The sequence below is a fragment of the Papio anubis genome, chromosome 20 (assembly GCF_008728515.1).
Source record: "Papio anubis isolate 15944 chromosome 20, Panubis1.0, whole genome shotgun sequence".
NCBI lineage: Eukaryota > Metazoa > Chordata > Mammalia > Primates > Cercopithecidae > Papio > Papio anubis.
This window is the reverse complement of record NC_044995.1, coordinates 16,541,762-16,559,678: the sequence shown is the minus strand read 5'-3', so window position 1 is coordinate 16,559,678 and position 17,917 is coordinate 16,541,762. Positions and strand designations below refer to the sequence as shown.

At 46.4% G+C, this 17,917-nt stretch overlaps 1 protein-coding gene across 1 annotated transcript; it reads left to right on the top strand.

Annotated features, from left to right (window-relative positions):
* The first annotated feature begins 5,823 nt into the window (after positions 1-5,823).
* PSMC4 (proteasome 26S subunit, ATPase 4) lies at positions 5,824-15,548 on the top strand. Its single transcript, XM_003915529.2, has 11 exons — positions 5,824-6,052; positions 6,951-7,049; positions 7,174-7,360; positions 9,064-9,210; positions 9,294-9,403; positions 9,505-9,598; positions 13,914-14,081; positions 14,167-14,243; positions 14,383-14,551; positions 14,759-14,814; positions 15,299-15,548. Exons 1-11 carry the CDS (start codon positions 6,017-6,019, stop codon positions 15,410-15,412), a joined length of 1,257 nt encoding a protein of 418 aa, XP_003915578.1. The 5' UTR covers positions 5,824-6,016; the 3' UTR covers positions 15,413-15,548.
* The last annotated feature ends 2,369 nt before the right edge of the window (positions 15,549-17,917 follow it).

The window sequence follows — 17,917 nt, the reverse complement described above, 5'->3', positions numbered from 1 at the left end:
ATATTTGGAAATTAATCACTCACTTCTAAATAATCCATGAGTCAAAGAAGTAGTATTAAGAAATAGAAAATATTTTTCACTTAATGAAAATAAAATATAACAAACTGTATGTAAGCAATTAAGACAGTTTTTAGGGGGTAAATTTACATTAGCAAACACATATGTCATGAAAGAAAATCTCAAATCTAACCCTCCACATTAACATTGTAGAAAAAGAAAGTAAATGAAATCCAAAGCACTGAAGGAAAAAAAAAAAAAAATACAGAGCAGAAATCAATGAAATTAAAAACAGAAAAAAAAAAAAAAAAACAGGAAAAATCAGTGAAACCAGAAATTGTCCTTATGAAAGGTCAATATAACTGATAAACCTCTAACCAGACTAAACAAGAAAAAAACAGAGAAGAGGCCGGGCGTGGTGGCTCAAGCCTGTAATCCCAGCACTTTGGGAAGCTGAGGCAGGCAGATCACCTGAGGTCAGGAGTTTCAGACCAGCCTGGCTAACACTGTGAAACCCTGTCTCTAATAAAAATACAAAACTAGCCAAGTGTGGTAGGAGGCGCCTATAATCCCAGCTACTCAAGAGGCTGAGGCAGGAGAATCGCTTGAACCCAGGAGGCAAAGGTTGCAGTGAGCCAAGATTGCACCACTGCACTCCATCCTAGGTGACAGAGCAAGGGCTCATTTCAAAAAAAATAACAAAGTGAACATCCATTCAGGGTTATAAAAAAAAAAAAACCTCAGCAAACTAAGAATAGAAAGAAACTTCCTTAACCTGCTAAAAGAACATTTGAAAGACATTTAATGTTAGAAGTCTAAATGCTTTCCACCAAAGATTAAGAACAAAGAAAAGAATGTTTGCATTCACCACTCCCAGTCAATATTGTAACTGAAAGTCCTGGCCAATGTAATAGGCAGGAAAAGGAAACAAAAGTCATGTCAATTGAAAAGGAAGAAAAATAAAACTGTCTTTATTCACTAATAACATGGTTGTCACAAAAAAAAAGTCCAGGAAATCTACAGAAAATCCTAAAACTAATAAATGATTTTTACAAGATCACAGAATAATATGCAAAAGTCAATCGTATTTTTAAGTATAAGTAAACAAAAATTAGAAATTTAAAAAATTTTAGTAACATTTATAATATCATAAAATATGAAATACATAGGGATAATCTGACAAAAGATGTATAAGACCTATACACTGAAAACTAAAAAACATTGCTGATAGAAGTTAAGGAATGACTAAGTAAATTGGAAGATATACCAGGTTCATGGATTAGAAGATTTAATGCTGTTAAAGTGTCAATTTCCCCAAATTAATCTGTAGATTTAATGTGTTCCTAAATATAATCGTGTCAGGCTTTTTTTTTTTTTTCCAGTAAACATTGTAAAGCTGATTCCAAAATTCTTATGGAAATGTTAAGTACCTAGAATAGTCAAAATAACTTTGAAAAAGAAGAATAAAATTGGAGGATTTCCACTACCTAACTTTAAGACTTATTATAAAGCTACGGTAAAAAAGACAATGTGATATTGGTGTCCAGATAGAAAATTAGATTAACAGGGCCGGGTGCACTGGCTTACACCTGTAATCCCAGCACTTTGGGAGGCTCAGGTGGGGAGATCACAAGGTCAGGAGATCAAGACCATCCTAGTCTCTACTAAAAAGTACAAAAAATCAGCTGGGTGTGGTGGCACGTGCCTGTAATCCCAGCTACTCGGGAGGCTGAGGCAGGAGAATCGCTGGAACCCGGGAGGCAGAGGTTACTGGCGCCACTGCTGTTCGAGACCAGCCTGGAGACAGAGTGAGACTCCCATCTTAAAAAAAAAAAAAAAAAAAATCTCTTTTCTTAGAAATAAAAAAAAAAGGCCAGGTGTAGTGGCTCATGCCTGTAATCCCAGTACTTTGGGAGGCTGAGGCAGGCAGATCACTTGAGGCCTGGAGTTTCAGACCAGCCTGGCCAACATGCTGAAACCTCTATGGGGTTTCACCACACTGGCCAGGCTGGTCTCGAACTCCTAACTGCAGGTGATCCACTCACCTCAGCTTCCTAAAGGGCTAGGATTACAGGCGTGAGCCACCACACCCGGTCTGAATCACTGTATTTTGGAAAAGATAAGTTCAACAATTAGCTGGGCATGGTGGCAGGCACCTGTAATCCCCACTACTTGGGAGGCTGAGGCAGGATAATCACTTGAACCAGGAGGTGGAGGTTGCAGTGAGCCGAGATTGTGCCACTGCACTCCAGCCTGGGCGCCAGAGCAAGGCTCTGTCTCAAAAAAAAAAAAGAAGAAAAAGAAAAAAGAAAAAAAAATACAGAATTAAGAGTGGCTCATGCAGAGGGAAAAAGAAAGATTTATTGTCATTGTCGTTTTCCTTTTTTTTTCTGTGGAAACACAGACACTAGGACCTTAAGAAAGGCAGGAGACAGATGTAATGAATCTCTGGGTTCTCCCAGCAGAGTGATCTTCCCTACTCAGTGATCTCTACTGGGCAGGAGCCACCAATACTCTTTGTAACTTAATGGAAGTGGCTTTCCCCTGTCAGCACCTCAGTTTCATTTGTAAAAAGAGGAAAAGCAAACCTACCTCTGAGGGCTGTTATGAGATCATGGTTTGGAACTTTCCCAGCCAAAAGTAAATGCACAAGTGATGTCTCGTGTGGCAACCTATGATCCAACCATCAAATAGAAAACAATATTCAAACACACAGAATATCAAAAGTATACACACAAATGGTGGGAGTGTAAGTTAATACAGTGTGACAGTGTCTACTAAAGCTAAACACATACCTGCTCTATGATCAGCAATTCTACACGTGGGTCTATTTTTTTTTCGGGGGGTGGTGGGGGGATCCATTTTCAGAAGAAATGAATACATCAGTTTGCCCAAAGAAATATACTAGAATATTCACAGTGAGAGACAGGACTACCTGGATTTCCTCGGCAGACTAAGAATCCCTAAGCCTAGCTGGGAAGGTGAGCGCATCCACCTTTAAACAAGGGGCTTGCAACTTAGCTCACACCCGACCAATCAGGTAGTAAGTAAAGAGAGCTCACTAAAATGCTAACCAGACAAAAACAAAAGGTAAAGAAACAGCCAGTCATCTAATACCTGAGAGCACAGGGGGAGGGACAATGATCGGGATACAAACCCAGGCATTGGCGCCAGCAAGGGCAACCCCCTTTGGGTCCCCTCCCATTTTATGGGAGCTCTGTTTTCACTTTTTTTTTTTTTTTTTTTGAGATGGCGTCTTGCTCTGTCACCCAGGCTGGAGTGCAGTGGCACAATCTCAGCTCACTGTAAGCTCCACCTCCTGGGTTCACGCCATTCTCCTGCCTCAGCCTCCCGAGTAGCTGGGACTACAGGCACCCGCCACCACGCTTGGCTAATTTTTTGTATTTTTAGTAGAGACGGGGTTTCACCATGTTAGCCAGGATGGTCTGGATCTCCTGACCTCATGATCCGCCCGCCTCAGCCTCCCAAAGTGCTGAGATTACAGGCACGAGCCACCGCGCCCGGTCTGTTTTCACTCTTAAATCTTGCAACTGCACACTCCTCCTGCTCCGTATTTGTTATGGCTTGAGCTGAGCTTTCACTCGCGGTCCACCGCTGCTGTCTGCTGCCCTGGGAGACCTGCTGCTGACTTCCACCCCTCCGGATCCGGGTGTCCACTCCACTTCTGATCCAGCGAGGCAGCACCCATTGCCGCTCCCAATTGGGCTAGAGGCTTGCCACTGTTCCTGTGCGGGCTAAGTGCCCAGGGCTCATCCTAATTGAGCTGAATAGAGCTATAACACTCAACACATGGCCCAAGATTCCATTCCTTGGAATCTGTGAGGCCAAGAACCCCAGGTCAGAGAACAAGAGGCCTGCCGCCATCTTGAAAGTGGCCCGCCACCATCTTGGGAGCTCTAAGAACAAGGACCCCGGTAACAATAGCACTATAACAGCCCTAAACTGGAAAATATCCTGTCTGAGGTATAGGGCATAGTCACAAAATGGAAACCATCCAGAATGAAAATGAAAGAACTATTTCTACACATAATATGTATGAATCTCACAAAAATAACATTAACTAAAAGAAGCCAAACACAGTACACAGAGGACTGGTCTAGAGAGAAAGAGAATTCAAAACAAATAAAAGTAACTTACTTGTTGTAACTCAGGGTGAGTCCAGCCAGACAGTGGCTCATGTCTGTAACCCCAGCACTTTGGAAGACTGAAGTGGGAGGATCATCTGAGCCCAGGAGTTCGTGACCAGCCTGGGCAACATAGGGAAACCCTATCCTTACAAAAAACATTTTAAAATTAGCAAGGCATGGTGGCACATGCCTGTAGTCCCAGGTGCTTGGGAGGCTGAGGCTATAGGATCGCCTGAGTCTGGGAGGTTGAGCCTGGAGTGAGCAGTGGTCTCACCACTGCACTCCAGCCTGGGCGACAGAGCAAGAACCTGTTTCAAAAGATTATATATATATGTGTGTGTGTATATATATGTGTGTGTATATATATGTTTGTGTATATATATATATCTAAAGGCTATGTGGGGTGGGTCATGCCTGTAATCCCAGTACTTTTGAAGGCTGAGGAGAGAGGATCGCTTGAGGCCAGGAGTTGGAGACTCTAGTGAGCTATGATCGTGCCACTGCACTCCAGCCTGGGCGACAGAGAGACTGTATCTCTCAAAATAAAAATAAAAATAAATATGAGTAGATGAATGATAACCTTTAGAAAGGATCCAGGAGGCTGGGTGTGGTGGCTCACTGGTTCACGCCTGTAATCCCAGCACTTTGGGAGGCAGATCACTTGAGATCAGGAGTTTGTGAACGGCCTGGCCAACATGGTGAAATTCTGTTTCTACTAAAAATACAAACATTAGCCTGGGCAACAGAGTGAGACTCCCTCTTGAGGCAGGGGTGGGGAGTGGGGGAGGGGGAGGGAAGAAGGGATGGAGGAAAGGGGAGCACATGGGGCTTCTACTGTTTGGTTTTGCGATCTGAATTCAGGTTGTAAGGGTGTGTTCACTTTGTGTAATTTCGTCGAGCTGTAATGATTTGTACTCTTTATTTAACTTCAATAAAAGGTTTATTTAACAAAAACTGTAGCTGGTGTGAAGGGTAGCAGTGTATCCCTGGGGCCTGGAATACAGGCTTTGGGGTCAGACAGACCTGGGTCCCAATCTGTGCTTTGTCCCTTCGGCACGTTGTGACTTCGGCTGGTGGCTTCGTGGCTCTGGGCTTGTTTCCTTCTCTATAAATGAGAAAACATAATACCTGCTACGATGATGCCTGTAAAGCTTAAGCACAAGACCTGGCATAGGTTTGTAAGGCGGAAACCTGGGATACAGAATTAAGGCCTATGGATCTCCTGTGCAACCCAATTTCTGGGCACTGGCTGCCTCATTTTCCCCAGCCCAGACGCGTGGGTTCTACTTGACTGGTTGCTCACTGCGGGCTCGGGGCTCCTCACTCCTAGGGGTAAAGCCCGGTACGAAGGGTCACCTTCAGGGGCAGCTCAGACCTTCCCACGCCCGCGCGAGGCACAATCTTGGGATCAGCCCCACAAGGAGACCCTACCCGCCCATACGATACCTTCTGTGGAGGCCAGCTCAAGGCCCCGCCAGCCCAGACACTAAATGAAAGCTAAGAGCAGTTGGCCGCCAGACTGTCCGTGCCAGAGCTCTGCGAACTTACTCCGCTGAAAGAGCAACGGCCTTGCGCCACCTCCTGGGGTGAACCCCCAGCCGTTCACTGCAGGGCAAGATGGCGCTGTCGCGTGATACTGCGCACGCGCACAGCTCCGGTCCCGCCCCCGCGCCTGCGGGTACGGAAAGCGCACGAGCTTATGTTGAGGGCGGAGCCCAGATGAGCCTTTCATCCTATCCTGCCCTTCCAGCCACTCTTAGCAGTAACTTAAACTACGCTTCCCAGAAGCCTCCTCAGCCAGGGACTTCCGTTGTCGTCAGCGGAAGCGGTGACAGATCATCCCAGGCCACACAGAGGCCGGCTTGGTCACTATGGAGGAGATAGGCATCTTGGTGGAGAAGGCTCAGGTACAGTGGGGACTTGGGCTTTTTAGTCCGTGCTGGGCTCGCGGGGAGAGGGTGAAGCCAGACCTGAGTGGGGAGATGAATGGCTTCCGGGACCCTGGCCCGGGTTGGGGTGATTTCTGAGGCCTCGGTGGAGAGCTTTGTGCCGTTCGAAGGCTTGTCTGGGTGGCCGAGTGATGGTGGGAGGTAAGGCTCAGAAAGCGGGTCTAGGGGAGTGAGTGACGTTAGTGGGTCTTTGGGACGGATTGATTTCGAACCCTGGCCGGTAGTGCTTAGTTAAGTCGGTGGCCCGGCGTTGGGATTGGGTCAGGCGGTGAGTGATGGATGGGATCCAGCCGTGCGGCCGAGTGATCCCCGGGACTAGGCTGCGGGGCTGACTGATGTTCAGGGCTTTGCTGATTGGGGTAATGGGGCGGGTAGTTAAGTATTATCTGTGGCTTGGCTGAGTGATGTTTAGGTCTAGGGTGAGTTAGGAGACTGTGACATAAGGGATCTTTGAGGGGAAACTGGGGAATGTTGGGACTCTTTGAAGGCGCAGTCACTTTAACAGCTTATCTAGGAGAGCCATGTGACATTAGGAACCTCTTGAGGGGGATCGGGTGGCATTTGGGTCTGATATGGAGTTGACGTAACATTTAGATCCTAGTTGGGGGTTGTGTGACACTGGGGACATGTTATGAGTGGTATATGATAACATAAGAACTGTTTGGGGGCAAGTTGACATAAGGAGCTTGTTTAGGGGGCCAAAACAAGGATCTATTTAGAGGGTCTTATGATATCAGGGGTCTGTTAGGGGCTAAGTGACTTCAGGGTGATGTGGGGAGGGGAACAAACGTTAGTGAAGTTGAGATGCTTTCATGAGAGGACCGTCTTCCAACGTAAGTTGTCCCTTTTGGTCTAGGATGAGATCCCAGCACTGTCCGTGTCCCGGCCCCAGACCGGCCTGTCCTTCCTGGGCCCTGAGCCTGAGGACCTGGAGGACCTGTACAGCCGCTACAAGGTACATTCAACCCCCAACCCAGACCTTGCACAGGACCTGGCATCTCATACTCTCCCCATTTTCCACCACTCTCTGGATCAGCAAGGGCTGGAGCTATCCCCTTCTGTCCCCTCTCTGCTCACAGAAGCTGCAGCAAGAGCTGGAGTTCCTGGAGGTGCAGGAGGAATACATCAAGGATGAGCAAAAGAACCTGAAAAAGGAATTCCTCCATGCCCAGGAGGAGGTGAAGCGAATCCAAAGCATCCCGCTGGTCATCGGACAATTTCTGGAGGCTGTGGATCAGAATACAGCTATTGTTGGCTCTACCACAGGTGTGTGGGTAGCTAAGGACATCTAATTCATTCATTTGTCCACTTCACTATTTCCTACCATGTGCTAGGAAGCAGCAAACAAGGCAGGGCAGTGCAGTGCAGTGTTCTTCAGAGTATTTTGACTAATTGAAAGGTAGAAATACATATACATATATATATATGTTTTTTTTTTTTGGAGACAGAGTTTTGCTCTTGTCATCCAGGCTGAGAGTGCAGTGGCACGATCTCGGCTCACTGCAACCTCTGCCTGCCAGGTTCAAGTGATTCTCCTGTCTCAGCCTCCCAAGTAGCTGGGATTACAGGCATGGACCACCACGCCTGGCTACTTTTTGTATTATTAGTAGAGACGGTTTCACCACGTTGGCCAGTCTGGTCTCGAACTCCTGACCTCAGGTGATCCACCCGCCTCGCCCTCTGAAAGTGCTGGGATTACAGGAGTGAGCCCCACTGTGCCCGGCCAGAAATATATTTTACATTGTGAATATCTGTCTCTGTCTCTTACTTTTTAGATGTATAAAACGTAAGTCTCACCATGAAATATTTAGCCTTACTATGTGTGGTATATGCTGATGTTTTCTATCCTATTCTAGTCTGTTTTGCTTTAAACACAGTTCTGGTCATGAACTTCCAAACCGATTTCACAACTACTACTGGTTTGGGGCCTGCAGTTTGCAACGATGAGTAGGAGTGTTAAGAGATTGGGCTCTGAGGCCAGGCATGGTGCCTCACACGTATAATCCCAGTACTTTGATCAGGTGGGCAGATCACTTGAGGCCAGTTTAAGAACAGCCTGGGCAACATGGAGAAACCCCGTCTCTACTGAAAATATAAAAATTAGCCAGGTGTGGTGGTGCATGCCTGCAATCCCAGCTACTTGGGTGGTTGAGGCATGGGACTCTGTTGAACCTGAGAGGTGGAGGTTGCAGTGAGTCAAGATCGCGACACCATACTCCAGCCTGGGCGACAGAGCAAAACTCTGTCTTAAAAAAAAAAAAAAAAGACTGGGCTCTGATAGGGACTCAGAGTCCCTATGAGAGTATATTGTAGCTGCTGCTGTTTATATAGGTCTAGGCCTTGCCCTCTTGATAGTCATTGTCACTGGCACTTATCTGTTTTTTCCTGTTTCTGGGCTCTGCTCCTCTGGACCAAGCCATGTTTTTGTAAAGGTTGTGGAGAAAGGTGTGCGATTGTGCCTGGAATTGGACTAGGGGGCTATGAGAAAGTGAGGGGAGAGTGGTATCCAGGATGAGGTCTCTATCTTTGACCTGTGGGAGGTGGGATAGTGCGGCTTTCCATGAGATGGCACCATGGGTAGAGGAGCAGGTTTGTGGGAACACAGGGAGGGCAGTCCAGAGCATCATGGGAGGTGTCCAGGAGGCTGCTGGTCAGCCAGGTCTGACAGTCAGGAGAGAGACTGAGCCTGGAAAGAGAAGCGTGCCTCACTAGTATGAGATGCAGGGGGAGGCCTGCTGGACAGCCAAGGTTGGAGCTCAAGGGAGAATCACGGCAGTAGATAAGGAGTTCGTGTGAATGTTGGGGACGGACAGCAGGAGGGAAGGCTGGAGGCCGAGAGGGGGCCCCTCAGGGTCTGAGCCAGAGATGTTGGCGGCATGGAGGGTGCGACTGTGAGACAAGGAGGAAGGAAGGGGGAAGGGGCAGTTTCCAGGCTGACACTTCTTGTTTTCCTCCCTCTCTTCTCACAGGCTCCAACTATTATGTGCGCATCCTGAGCACCATCGATCGGGAGCTGCTCAAGCCCAACGCCTCAGTGGCCCTCCACAAACACAGCAATGCACTGGTGGACGTACTGCCCCCCGAAGCCGACAGCAGCATCATGATGCTCACCTCAGGTAAAGGGGGAGCCTGCAGCTGGGAGGGCCCTATGGGGACCTTGGGGACCCAGCCAGGAGCCCCAGCTCTGCTCTCCCACCAGACCAGAAGCCAGATGTGATGTATGCGGACATCGGAGGCATGGACATCCAGAAGCAGGAGGTGCGGGAGGCCGTGGAGCTCCCACTCACGCATTTCGAGCTCTACAAGCAGGTGAGGTGGTGCAGGTGGCGGGGAAAGGAGAGGCCCCATTGGGTCTGGGGTTGGAGGTGGAACCCCTGACTCCCACTTCTCTTCCTTCCTCTGGGTTTCAGATCGGCATCGATCCCCCCCGAGGCGTCCTTATGTATGGCCCACCTGGCTGCGGGAAGACCATGTTGGCAAAGGCAGTGGCACATCACACAACAGGTGAGCCCTTCCGCCCCTGCCCCGAGCTCTGATCTTCTGGCCTCTTCGCCTTGCTCCCTGCTTGCTCACTCTCCGCAGGAAGTGGCACCGCATGGTGATTAGAAACATAGACTCGGGTCACAGCCCATGTGTGCATGTTACTGGCTGTGCTGACTTCACCTCCTTGGGCCTTTCCTCGTAGTAAAAGACTCATTTCACCCGGTGATTGTGAGCAGTTAATGAAATAATGCAGTGTTTTCCTACAATGGGTTGTGACCCATTAATAATTATGAATTTCAATTTGTGGGTTGCAGCTAGCATTTTGAAACATGAAGTAGAAGAGAAAGCACCAGATCACATCCACATAGTATTTATACCATGGTACAAGTATATATGGTGCAAGTTCGTCTGTTTCGTGCAATTTGTTTCATACACATGTGCACGCTCATGTGTGCTTGTGGTTCTTCAGAAATGTATTTTTTTTTTTTAATTCTTAAGTATTTTGTAGAGATAGGGTCTATGTTGCCCAGGCTGGTCTTGAACTCCTGGGCTCAAGGGATTCTCCCACCTCAGCCTCCCAAAGTGCTGGGATTACAGGTGTGAGCCATATGCCTGGCCCTAAAAATGTATTTCTTTTTGTAAGTGCCAGACAAAAATGTCTGAAAGTCACTCACTCTATAACTTTTTTTTAATTTATTTATTTTAAAGCCCTAAAATCTTCAGCATATGTTCAGATCTTAATACATGTGAGCCAGGGAGCAGTAGGAGGCAGTAGTTAAGCAGTATGTTTTCTAGGGCTAGACTGCCTAGCTTTGAAATCTTACTCCCCCACCAACTTCTTATGTGATCCTGGGTAAGTTAACCTCTCTGTGACTCAGTTTCCTCAACTGTCAGGTGGTACCTATATTTCTGGGGTAGGTGTTCAGAAGAGCAAATTGATACTAAGCATCTGGAATGGGCAATAAATGTTAACTGTTGTCATTGTTTCATTGTTACTCATTTGCTTGGCACTTTATTGAACTTTTACTTTGTACCAGGCCTTGTGCTAGAATGCAAAGATGATAATCAGAGATGTCCCTTGCCTTGACTGGGAAAAAAGAAATAGACACCCAGAACTCAGTCATTCAGTGACTGTTTATTGAAGACCTACTATGTGCCAGGATGTGTTGTAGATGGTAGAGACGTGACAGTAAACAGAGCACCTCCTTTTGGAGGTGATGTCTTAGTTGGAAAAGCAAACAGATATACAAGTCAATAGATTATGTAGCACAACCCATGACTTGCATGTGGCTCAGGATGGCTCTGAATGTGGCCCAACACAGATTCGTAAACTTTCTTAAACATAAGTTTTTTGTTTGTTTGTTTGTTTGTTTTTGAGACAGGGTCTCGCTCTGTCGCCCAGGCTGGAGTGCAGTGGTGCTATCTTGGTTCACTGCAACCTCCGCCTCCTGGGTTCAAGCGATTCTTCTACCTCTGTCTCCTGAGTGGCTGGAATTACAGGTACACACCACCATGACCGGCAAAAAGCACAATTTTTCTTGTACTTTTGGTAGAAATGGGGTTTCACCATGTTGGCCAGGCTGGTCTCGAACTCCTGGCCTCAAGTGATCCACCCGCCTTGGTCTCCCAAATTTCTGGGATTATAGGTGTGAGCCACCACACCGGCTGTGTTTTTTTTTTTTAAGCTCATCAGCTATCATTAGCGTTAGTGTATTTTATGTATGGCCCAAGACAATTCTTCCAGTGTGGCCCTGTGTACCCTTCACCCAGATTCCCTAATGTTATTATCTTATGTAACCATAGTACAATTAGGAAAACCAGGAAATTAACAATGGTACAATACTATGAACTAAAGTTTAGACCTCCTTCAAATTTTACCAGTTTTTCCACTTACAGACTCTCACTTCAGGTTCTGTCATTTTTCTGAGTGAATTGGGGTGGTTTGTCACTGGCAGGGGGAGGGAGGAGAGAAGATGTAGAAGGGATGTAGAAATGGGAAAGGCTGCTCACTGGGGTAGAGTTTTGTTTTGTTTTCTAGAGACAGGGTCATGTCTGGCTGGGCGCAGTGGCTCACACCTCTAATCTCAGCACTTCGGGAGGCTGAGGCGGGCAGATCACGAGGTCAGGAGTTCAAGACCACCCTGACAAACATAGTGAAACCCCGTCTATACTAAAAATACAAAAAAATTAGCCAGGCGTGGTGGTGGGCACCTGTAATCCCAGCTACTCGGGAGGCTGAGGCAGGATAATCACTTGAACCCAGGAGGCGGAGGTTGCAGTGAGCCGAGATTGTACTATTGCAATCCAGCCCAGGCGATAGTGTGAGATTCTGTCTCCAAAAAACAAAAAAAAAAAAAAAGAGAGACAGGGTCTTGTTCTGTCACCCAGGCTGGAGTACACTGGTGTGATCATAGCCCACTGCAACCTCAATCTCCTGGGCTCAAGCAATCCTCCCCTCTTCAGTCTCCTGAGTAGCTGGGACTACAGGCATGTGCCACCATGCCCGGCTAATTTTTGTATCATCATTTTCAGTAGAGACAGGGTCTTGCTATGTTGCCAAGGCTGGTCTTAAACTCCTGGGCTCAAGCCATCCTCCTGCCTCGGCTTCCCAAAGTGTTGGGATCACAGGTGTGAACCTTTTTTTCCTCTCGTTTTTCGGGGGGAATTCATCTGTTTGTTCCAATGACAGCACAGCTTACTAAGAGTGAGTAACTGAAGCAGGAGCCCATTCCAGCGTAGGTGGAAGGAGTAGTAGAGCCCAGAGGGGGCTGAGAGATTGGGAGGACAGGGAAGGTCAGGGTAGGAAGGGGACTGTAGTGATTGAGTAGGAAAGGCGGACGGACAGTCTGGGTCAGATAAGGCAATTCCAGGGATGGGGATTTCATATGGAACTGGTTGGACATTTGCAGAACAGCCAACTAAATGCGTGGCCAAAGTCAGGTGGTCAAGGTGTGTTTAGAGCAGAAAAAGTCAGAAATCTTGAGGTTAGGATGCTGAACGAGCCCCCAGCTGATGCAAGTACCAAGAAAGAGGGACCCCTTGAGCCAGGTGTAAAGTCTGGATCTTAGGGAGTGAACAGGGCAGGGCTGAAGCCTTGAACAGTTCCTAGTTTATGACATAAAACCACCCAGTCTATCTATGGACTGCATGTCTCCCTAGGAGAGTTCTGGGGGTATGCTTCATACAACACAAAGCATCTGATCCTTGAGAAACAAGTATAACTTTAAGAAACAAGGCCAGGGTCAAGCATGGAGTAGCTCATGCCTATAATCCCAGCACTTTGGGAGGCTAAGCCAGGAGGATTGCTTGAGGCCAGGAGTTTGAGACCAGCCTGGGCAATATAGCAAGACCCCATCTGAAAGATTTTAAAAAGCTAGGTGTGGGTACATGCCTATAGTCCTATCTCCTTGGGAGGCTGAAGAGGGAAGATTGCTTGAGCCCAGGAGATTGAGGCTGCAGTAAGCTATGATCATACCACTGTACTCCAAGTCCAGAGGGAGGGCCCAGAACAAATTGGTCTTCAACCCCATTGCCAATTGTCAGTTATATCAGAAGACATGCCGGTGGTCCCTGATTTTTTTCAGGAAATTAAAAAGCCGGGCCTTAGAGCAAATAGGAACTCAGGGCTCTTGGCGAGGCAGTATGATGTGTTAGTATACGGGCAGCATATCTGTTTTCTTGCTGATTTTGCAAGTGCTCCAGAAATCTAGACTGGTTTTTTTTTCTTTCTTTTTTTTAGTATTTCATATCCTGATTTTTAAATGTTGGGCCAGAAAAATGACACATCTGGCTGGGCATGGTGGCTCATGCCTATAATCCCAGAACTTTGGGAAGCCAAGGCAGGTGGATCACTTGAGGTCAGGAGTTCAAGACCAGCTTGGCCAACATGGTGAAACCTTGTCTTTACTAAAAATACAAAAATTAGCTTGGTGTGGCAGTGCACGCCTGTAATTCCAGCTACCTGGGAGGCTGAGGCAGGAGGATCACTTGAACCCTGAAGGCAGAAGTTGCACTGAGCTGAGATTGTGCCACTGCACTCCAGCCTGGGCAACAGAGCAAGACTCTGCCTCAAACAAACAAACAAACAAACAAAACAGTGACACATTTGTGAGGAGGATTCATAATTTAGGCCACTGGATCACTGGGGGGTACAAGTAGATGACTGTTCCCCAGGGCTGGATGTGGGACCCAGCCTTGGGCATGAGAGAATGACACAACTACTAGGTGTGGGTATCCAAGGAAAAGGATGTCTTCAAGGAATTCTCAGTTTCTGTTAAAGCAGAATGGGCCCCTCAGGAGGCTCATCCCCGCCTAACCCTTGTCATCCTGTCATCAGCTGCATTCATCCGGGTCGTGGGCTCAGAGTTTGTACAGAAGTACCTGGGTGAGGGCCCCCGCATGGTCCGGGATGTGTTCCGCCTGGCCAAGGAGAATGCACCTGCTATCATCTTCATAGATGAGATTGATGCCATCGCCACCAAGAGATTCGATGCTCAGACGGGAGGTAAGTGATGCTGAAGCAAGGCCCGGGATCTTGGACAGGCTTGTCACATGGGATGCCCAGGACTGACCATGCTGTGCACTCTCAGCCGACAGGGAGGTTCAGAGGATCCTGCTGGAGCTGCTGAATCAGATGGATGGATTTGATCAGAATGTCAATGTCAAGGTTTGGGGTTCGGGATGGACAAGGGGAGGTGTGGTATAGGAACTGAGGAAAGGTGGGGGCTGGCACCTGAGGGGCGGTTATCATGACAGGAAGGAGGTAGGAGTGCAGAGATCTGAGCTGACCTGCCCCCCGATGTCAGGTGATCATGGCCACAAACAGAGCAGACACCCTGGATCCAGCCCTGCTACGGCCAGGACGGCTGGACCGTAAAATTGAATTTCCACTTCCTGACCGCCGCCAGAAGAGATTGATTTTCTCCACTATCACCAGCAAGATGAACCTCTCTGAGGAGGTTGACTTGGAAGATTGTATCCTGCTGCAGAAGTGAGGGAGGGGCCCTAGTTGGGAACGGGGATTAGATCTTCAGCCCCACTTCTGCCATCACCACAGCCCAGACTGTGCAGGTGGGACCAAGGTCCAGGGAGGAGGGGAGGTGACAGAGATGGCCAAAGATGACTTCCAGCCCCAGGCATTCACCCCATCACACAAGGAATAGTTTCCTTAACTTGCTGCAGATGTGGCCCGGCCAGATAAGATTTCAGGAGCTGATATCAACTCCATCTGTCAGGAGGTAAGTGGTGGTTTCTCTCTGGATCCAGGCAGTGGGTGTGTGAGGACCCTTCTTCTCTGAACTACCCTGCTGTAGTCCTTCTGTCCCCTCATGGCTGCCCTGGGTCGTGGGCACCATCTCTCTCTTCCTCTACCATCACTAGGGGTGGATAGTACAGGGGTAGTGTTTTGTTTTTTGTGTTTTGCTTTGAGACAGGGACTCGCTCAATCACCCAGGCTGGAATGCAGTGGTGCAATCATGACTCACTGCACTGATCCTCCCACCTCAGCCTCCCGAGTAGCTGGGATTACAGGCGCCCACCACCACGTCTGGCTAATATTTGTATTTTTTGTAGAGACGGGGTTTCACCATGTTGCCCAGGCTGGTCTCGAACTCCTGGGCTCAAGTGATCCGTCTACCTCAGCCTCCCAAAGTGTCAGGATTATAAGCATGAGCCACCGCGCCCTGCCACAGGAAGCAGATTTTAACTCTCATCCTTCAACAGAGTGGAATGTTGGCTGTCCGTGAAAACCGCTACATTGTCCTGGCCAAGGACTTCGAGAAAGCATACAAGACTGTCATCAAGAAGGACGAGCAGGAGCATGAGTTTTACAAGTGACCCCTCCCTTCCCTCCACCACACCACTCAGGGGCTGGGGCTTCTCTCGCAGCCCCAGCACCTCTGTCCCAAAACCTCATTCCCTTTTTTCTTTACCCAGGATTGGTTTCTTCAATAAATAGATAAGATCGAATCCATTTAGTTTCTTCTTAGAAGTTTAACTCCTTTGGAGAATGTGGGCCTTGAATAGGATCCTCTGGGTCCCTCTTAATCTGACAGATGAGCAGACGAGGTGCATGGCCTGGTTTGCAGCTTGAGAGAACCAAAGAATTCAAACCAGATGACTTCCGAAATGTGGGGAAAGGGATGGAAAATGAACCTGAGATGGCAGTCGTTAATCACAGAATAAAGCCCTGTGCATCTCCCTTATTTCCTACAGTAAAAGTAAAGCAGTTTAGGTCACAGGCCTTAGGAGTTCATAGGAAGGAGATGTCCAGTGCTGTCCAATAGAACTTTCCACAATGATGGATATGTTCTATGTTCTCCAGTATGGTAGCTGCTCGCCACATGTGGCTAATAAGCACCTGAAATATGGCTGGCATGACTGAGAAACTGAACTTTTTTTTTTTTTTTTTTTTTTTTGAGATGGAGTCTTGCTGTGTCACCCAGGCTACAGTGCAGTGGTGAGATCTCGGCTTACTGTTGCCTCTGCCTCCCGGGTTCAGGTGATTCTCCTGCCTCAGCTTCCCGAGTAGCTGGGACCACAGGCACCTGCCACCACACCCAGCTAAATTTTATATTTCTAGTAGAGACAGGGTTTCACTATATTGGTTAGGCTGGTCTCGAACTCCTGACCTCAAATGATCTGCCTGCCTTGGCCTTCCTAATTCCTAAGTGTTGGGATTACAGGCGTGAGCCACCGTGCCTGGTCAAGAAATGGAACTCTTACACACTGCTGGTGGGAATGTGAAATGGTAAGCCACTTTGGAAAACAGTTTGACAATTTCTTATGCTAAATACACACCTATCAGATGATTTAGCCACTTCTAGGTATTTATTTAAGAAAAAATAAGGCATAGATCCATATGAAGACTTGTAAATAAATGTTCTCATCATTTTTATTTGAAATAGCTAACACTGGAAACAACCCAAATATCCATCAGCAAGTGAATGGATAAACAAATTGTAATATATGTATGCAATATAACACCACTCAGTAATATGAAAATGAACTACTGATGTATGCAAAAACATGAAATTCAAAATAATTATGCTGAGTGACAGAATCCAGACAACAAATAATACATTTGTTGTATTTTTCTATTTACATAAAGTTTTAGAAAATCCAAACTAATCTAAGTGACAAAGCACACCAATGGTTATCTGGGACTTGGGGCGGGTGGAACGGATTATAGAGAAAAAAGTAGGAGGTGATAGACATGTTTAGTTTTTTTGCTTGTTTGTTTTTACTGTGGTGATGGTTTTTCACGTGTATATGTCAAAACTTATCAAATTGTACCTAATTTATTGAGGCATCAATAAAACTAATAGTTACATACATAAATGTACTTGAAATTCTACCTAGCACAATAAGGTAAGAAAAAAAGTTAAGGTGTGGGACTGGAAAAGAAATGAAACTCTTCATTATTCACAAACTTCATGATTGCCTATATGAAAAATCTAAGTCTACACAAAACCTATTAAAATTAAATAGCGAATTTAGCCATGTGGCTAAACATAGGTCAATATAAAATATCAAATATAAACCAGGCATTGTGACATGCATCCACAGTCCCAGCTACTCAGGAGGCCGAGGCAGGAGAATTGCTTGAGCCCAGGAGTTCAAGTCCAGCCTGGGCAACGCAGCAAGACCCATCTGAAAAAAAACCAAATACATATATCAGCAATAAATAAATAAGAAATTAAATTTTAAATTATAACATTTATCAAATAAATTCTTAAGTGCCAAGAATAAATTTAAAATATATGAGATATAAATAATTAAAATTACAAAATATTGACAGAAATCAAAGAATACAAATAAATGTTGGGATACATGTTAATGTATTGGAAGATTACAAATAAAAATACTAATTCTCCACAAATTGATCTATAAACAACACAATGCCAATCAGAATCCCAGCAGTTTTGTCCTGCTGGAAATTGGCAAACTGATTCTGAAATATATAAGTAAATGAAAGGCTCAGAAATAGCCAAGAGAATATTTGAAGAAAAAAGCAAAGCTGGAAGACTTACAATACCAAATATCCAGACTGATGGTAAAGCTATTGTAACTAATAGAGTGTGGTATTGCCTTACCAATGGACAAATCAATGGAACAAAATACAGAGTCCAAAAAGAAAATCATACTTATATACTCACTTGATTTCTGACAAAGTTAATCCTGTGGTGCACTGGAGTATGAGTGATCTTTTATTAAATGTTGTCTTGTCAACTCCATGTGCATAAAATAAATCTGTTACCAGATGAAGAGTTTTTAATTGGGTTGTTCAGATTATTGGCATGTTGAACAAAGAACTGAACAAAATGCACAAAGAAAAAGCAA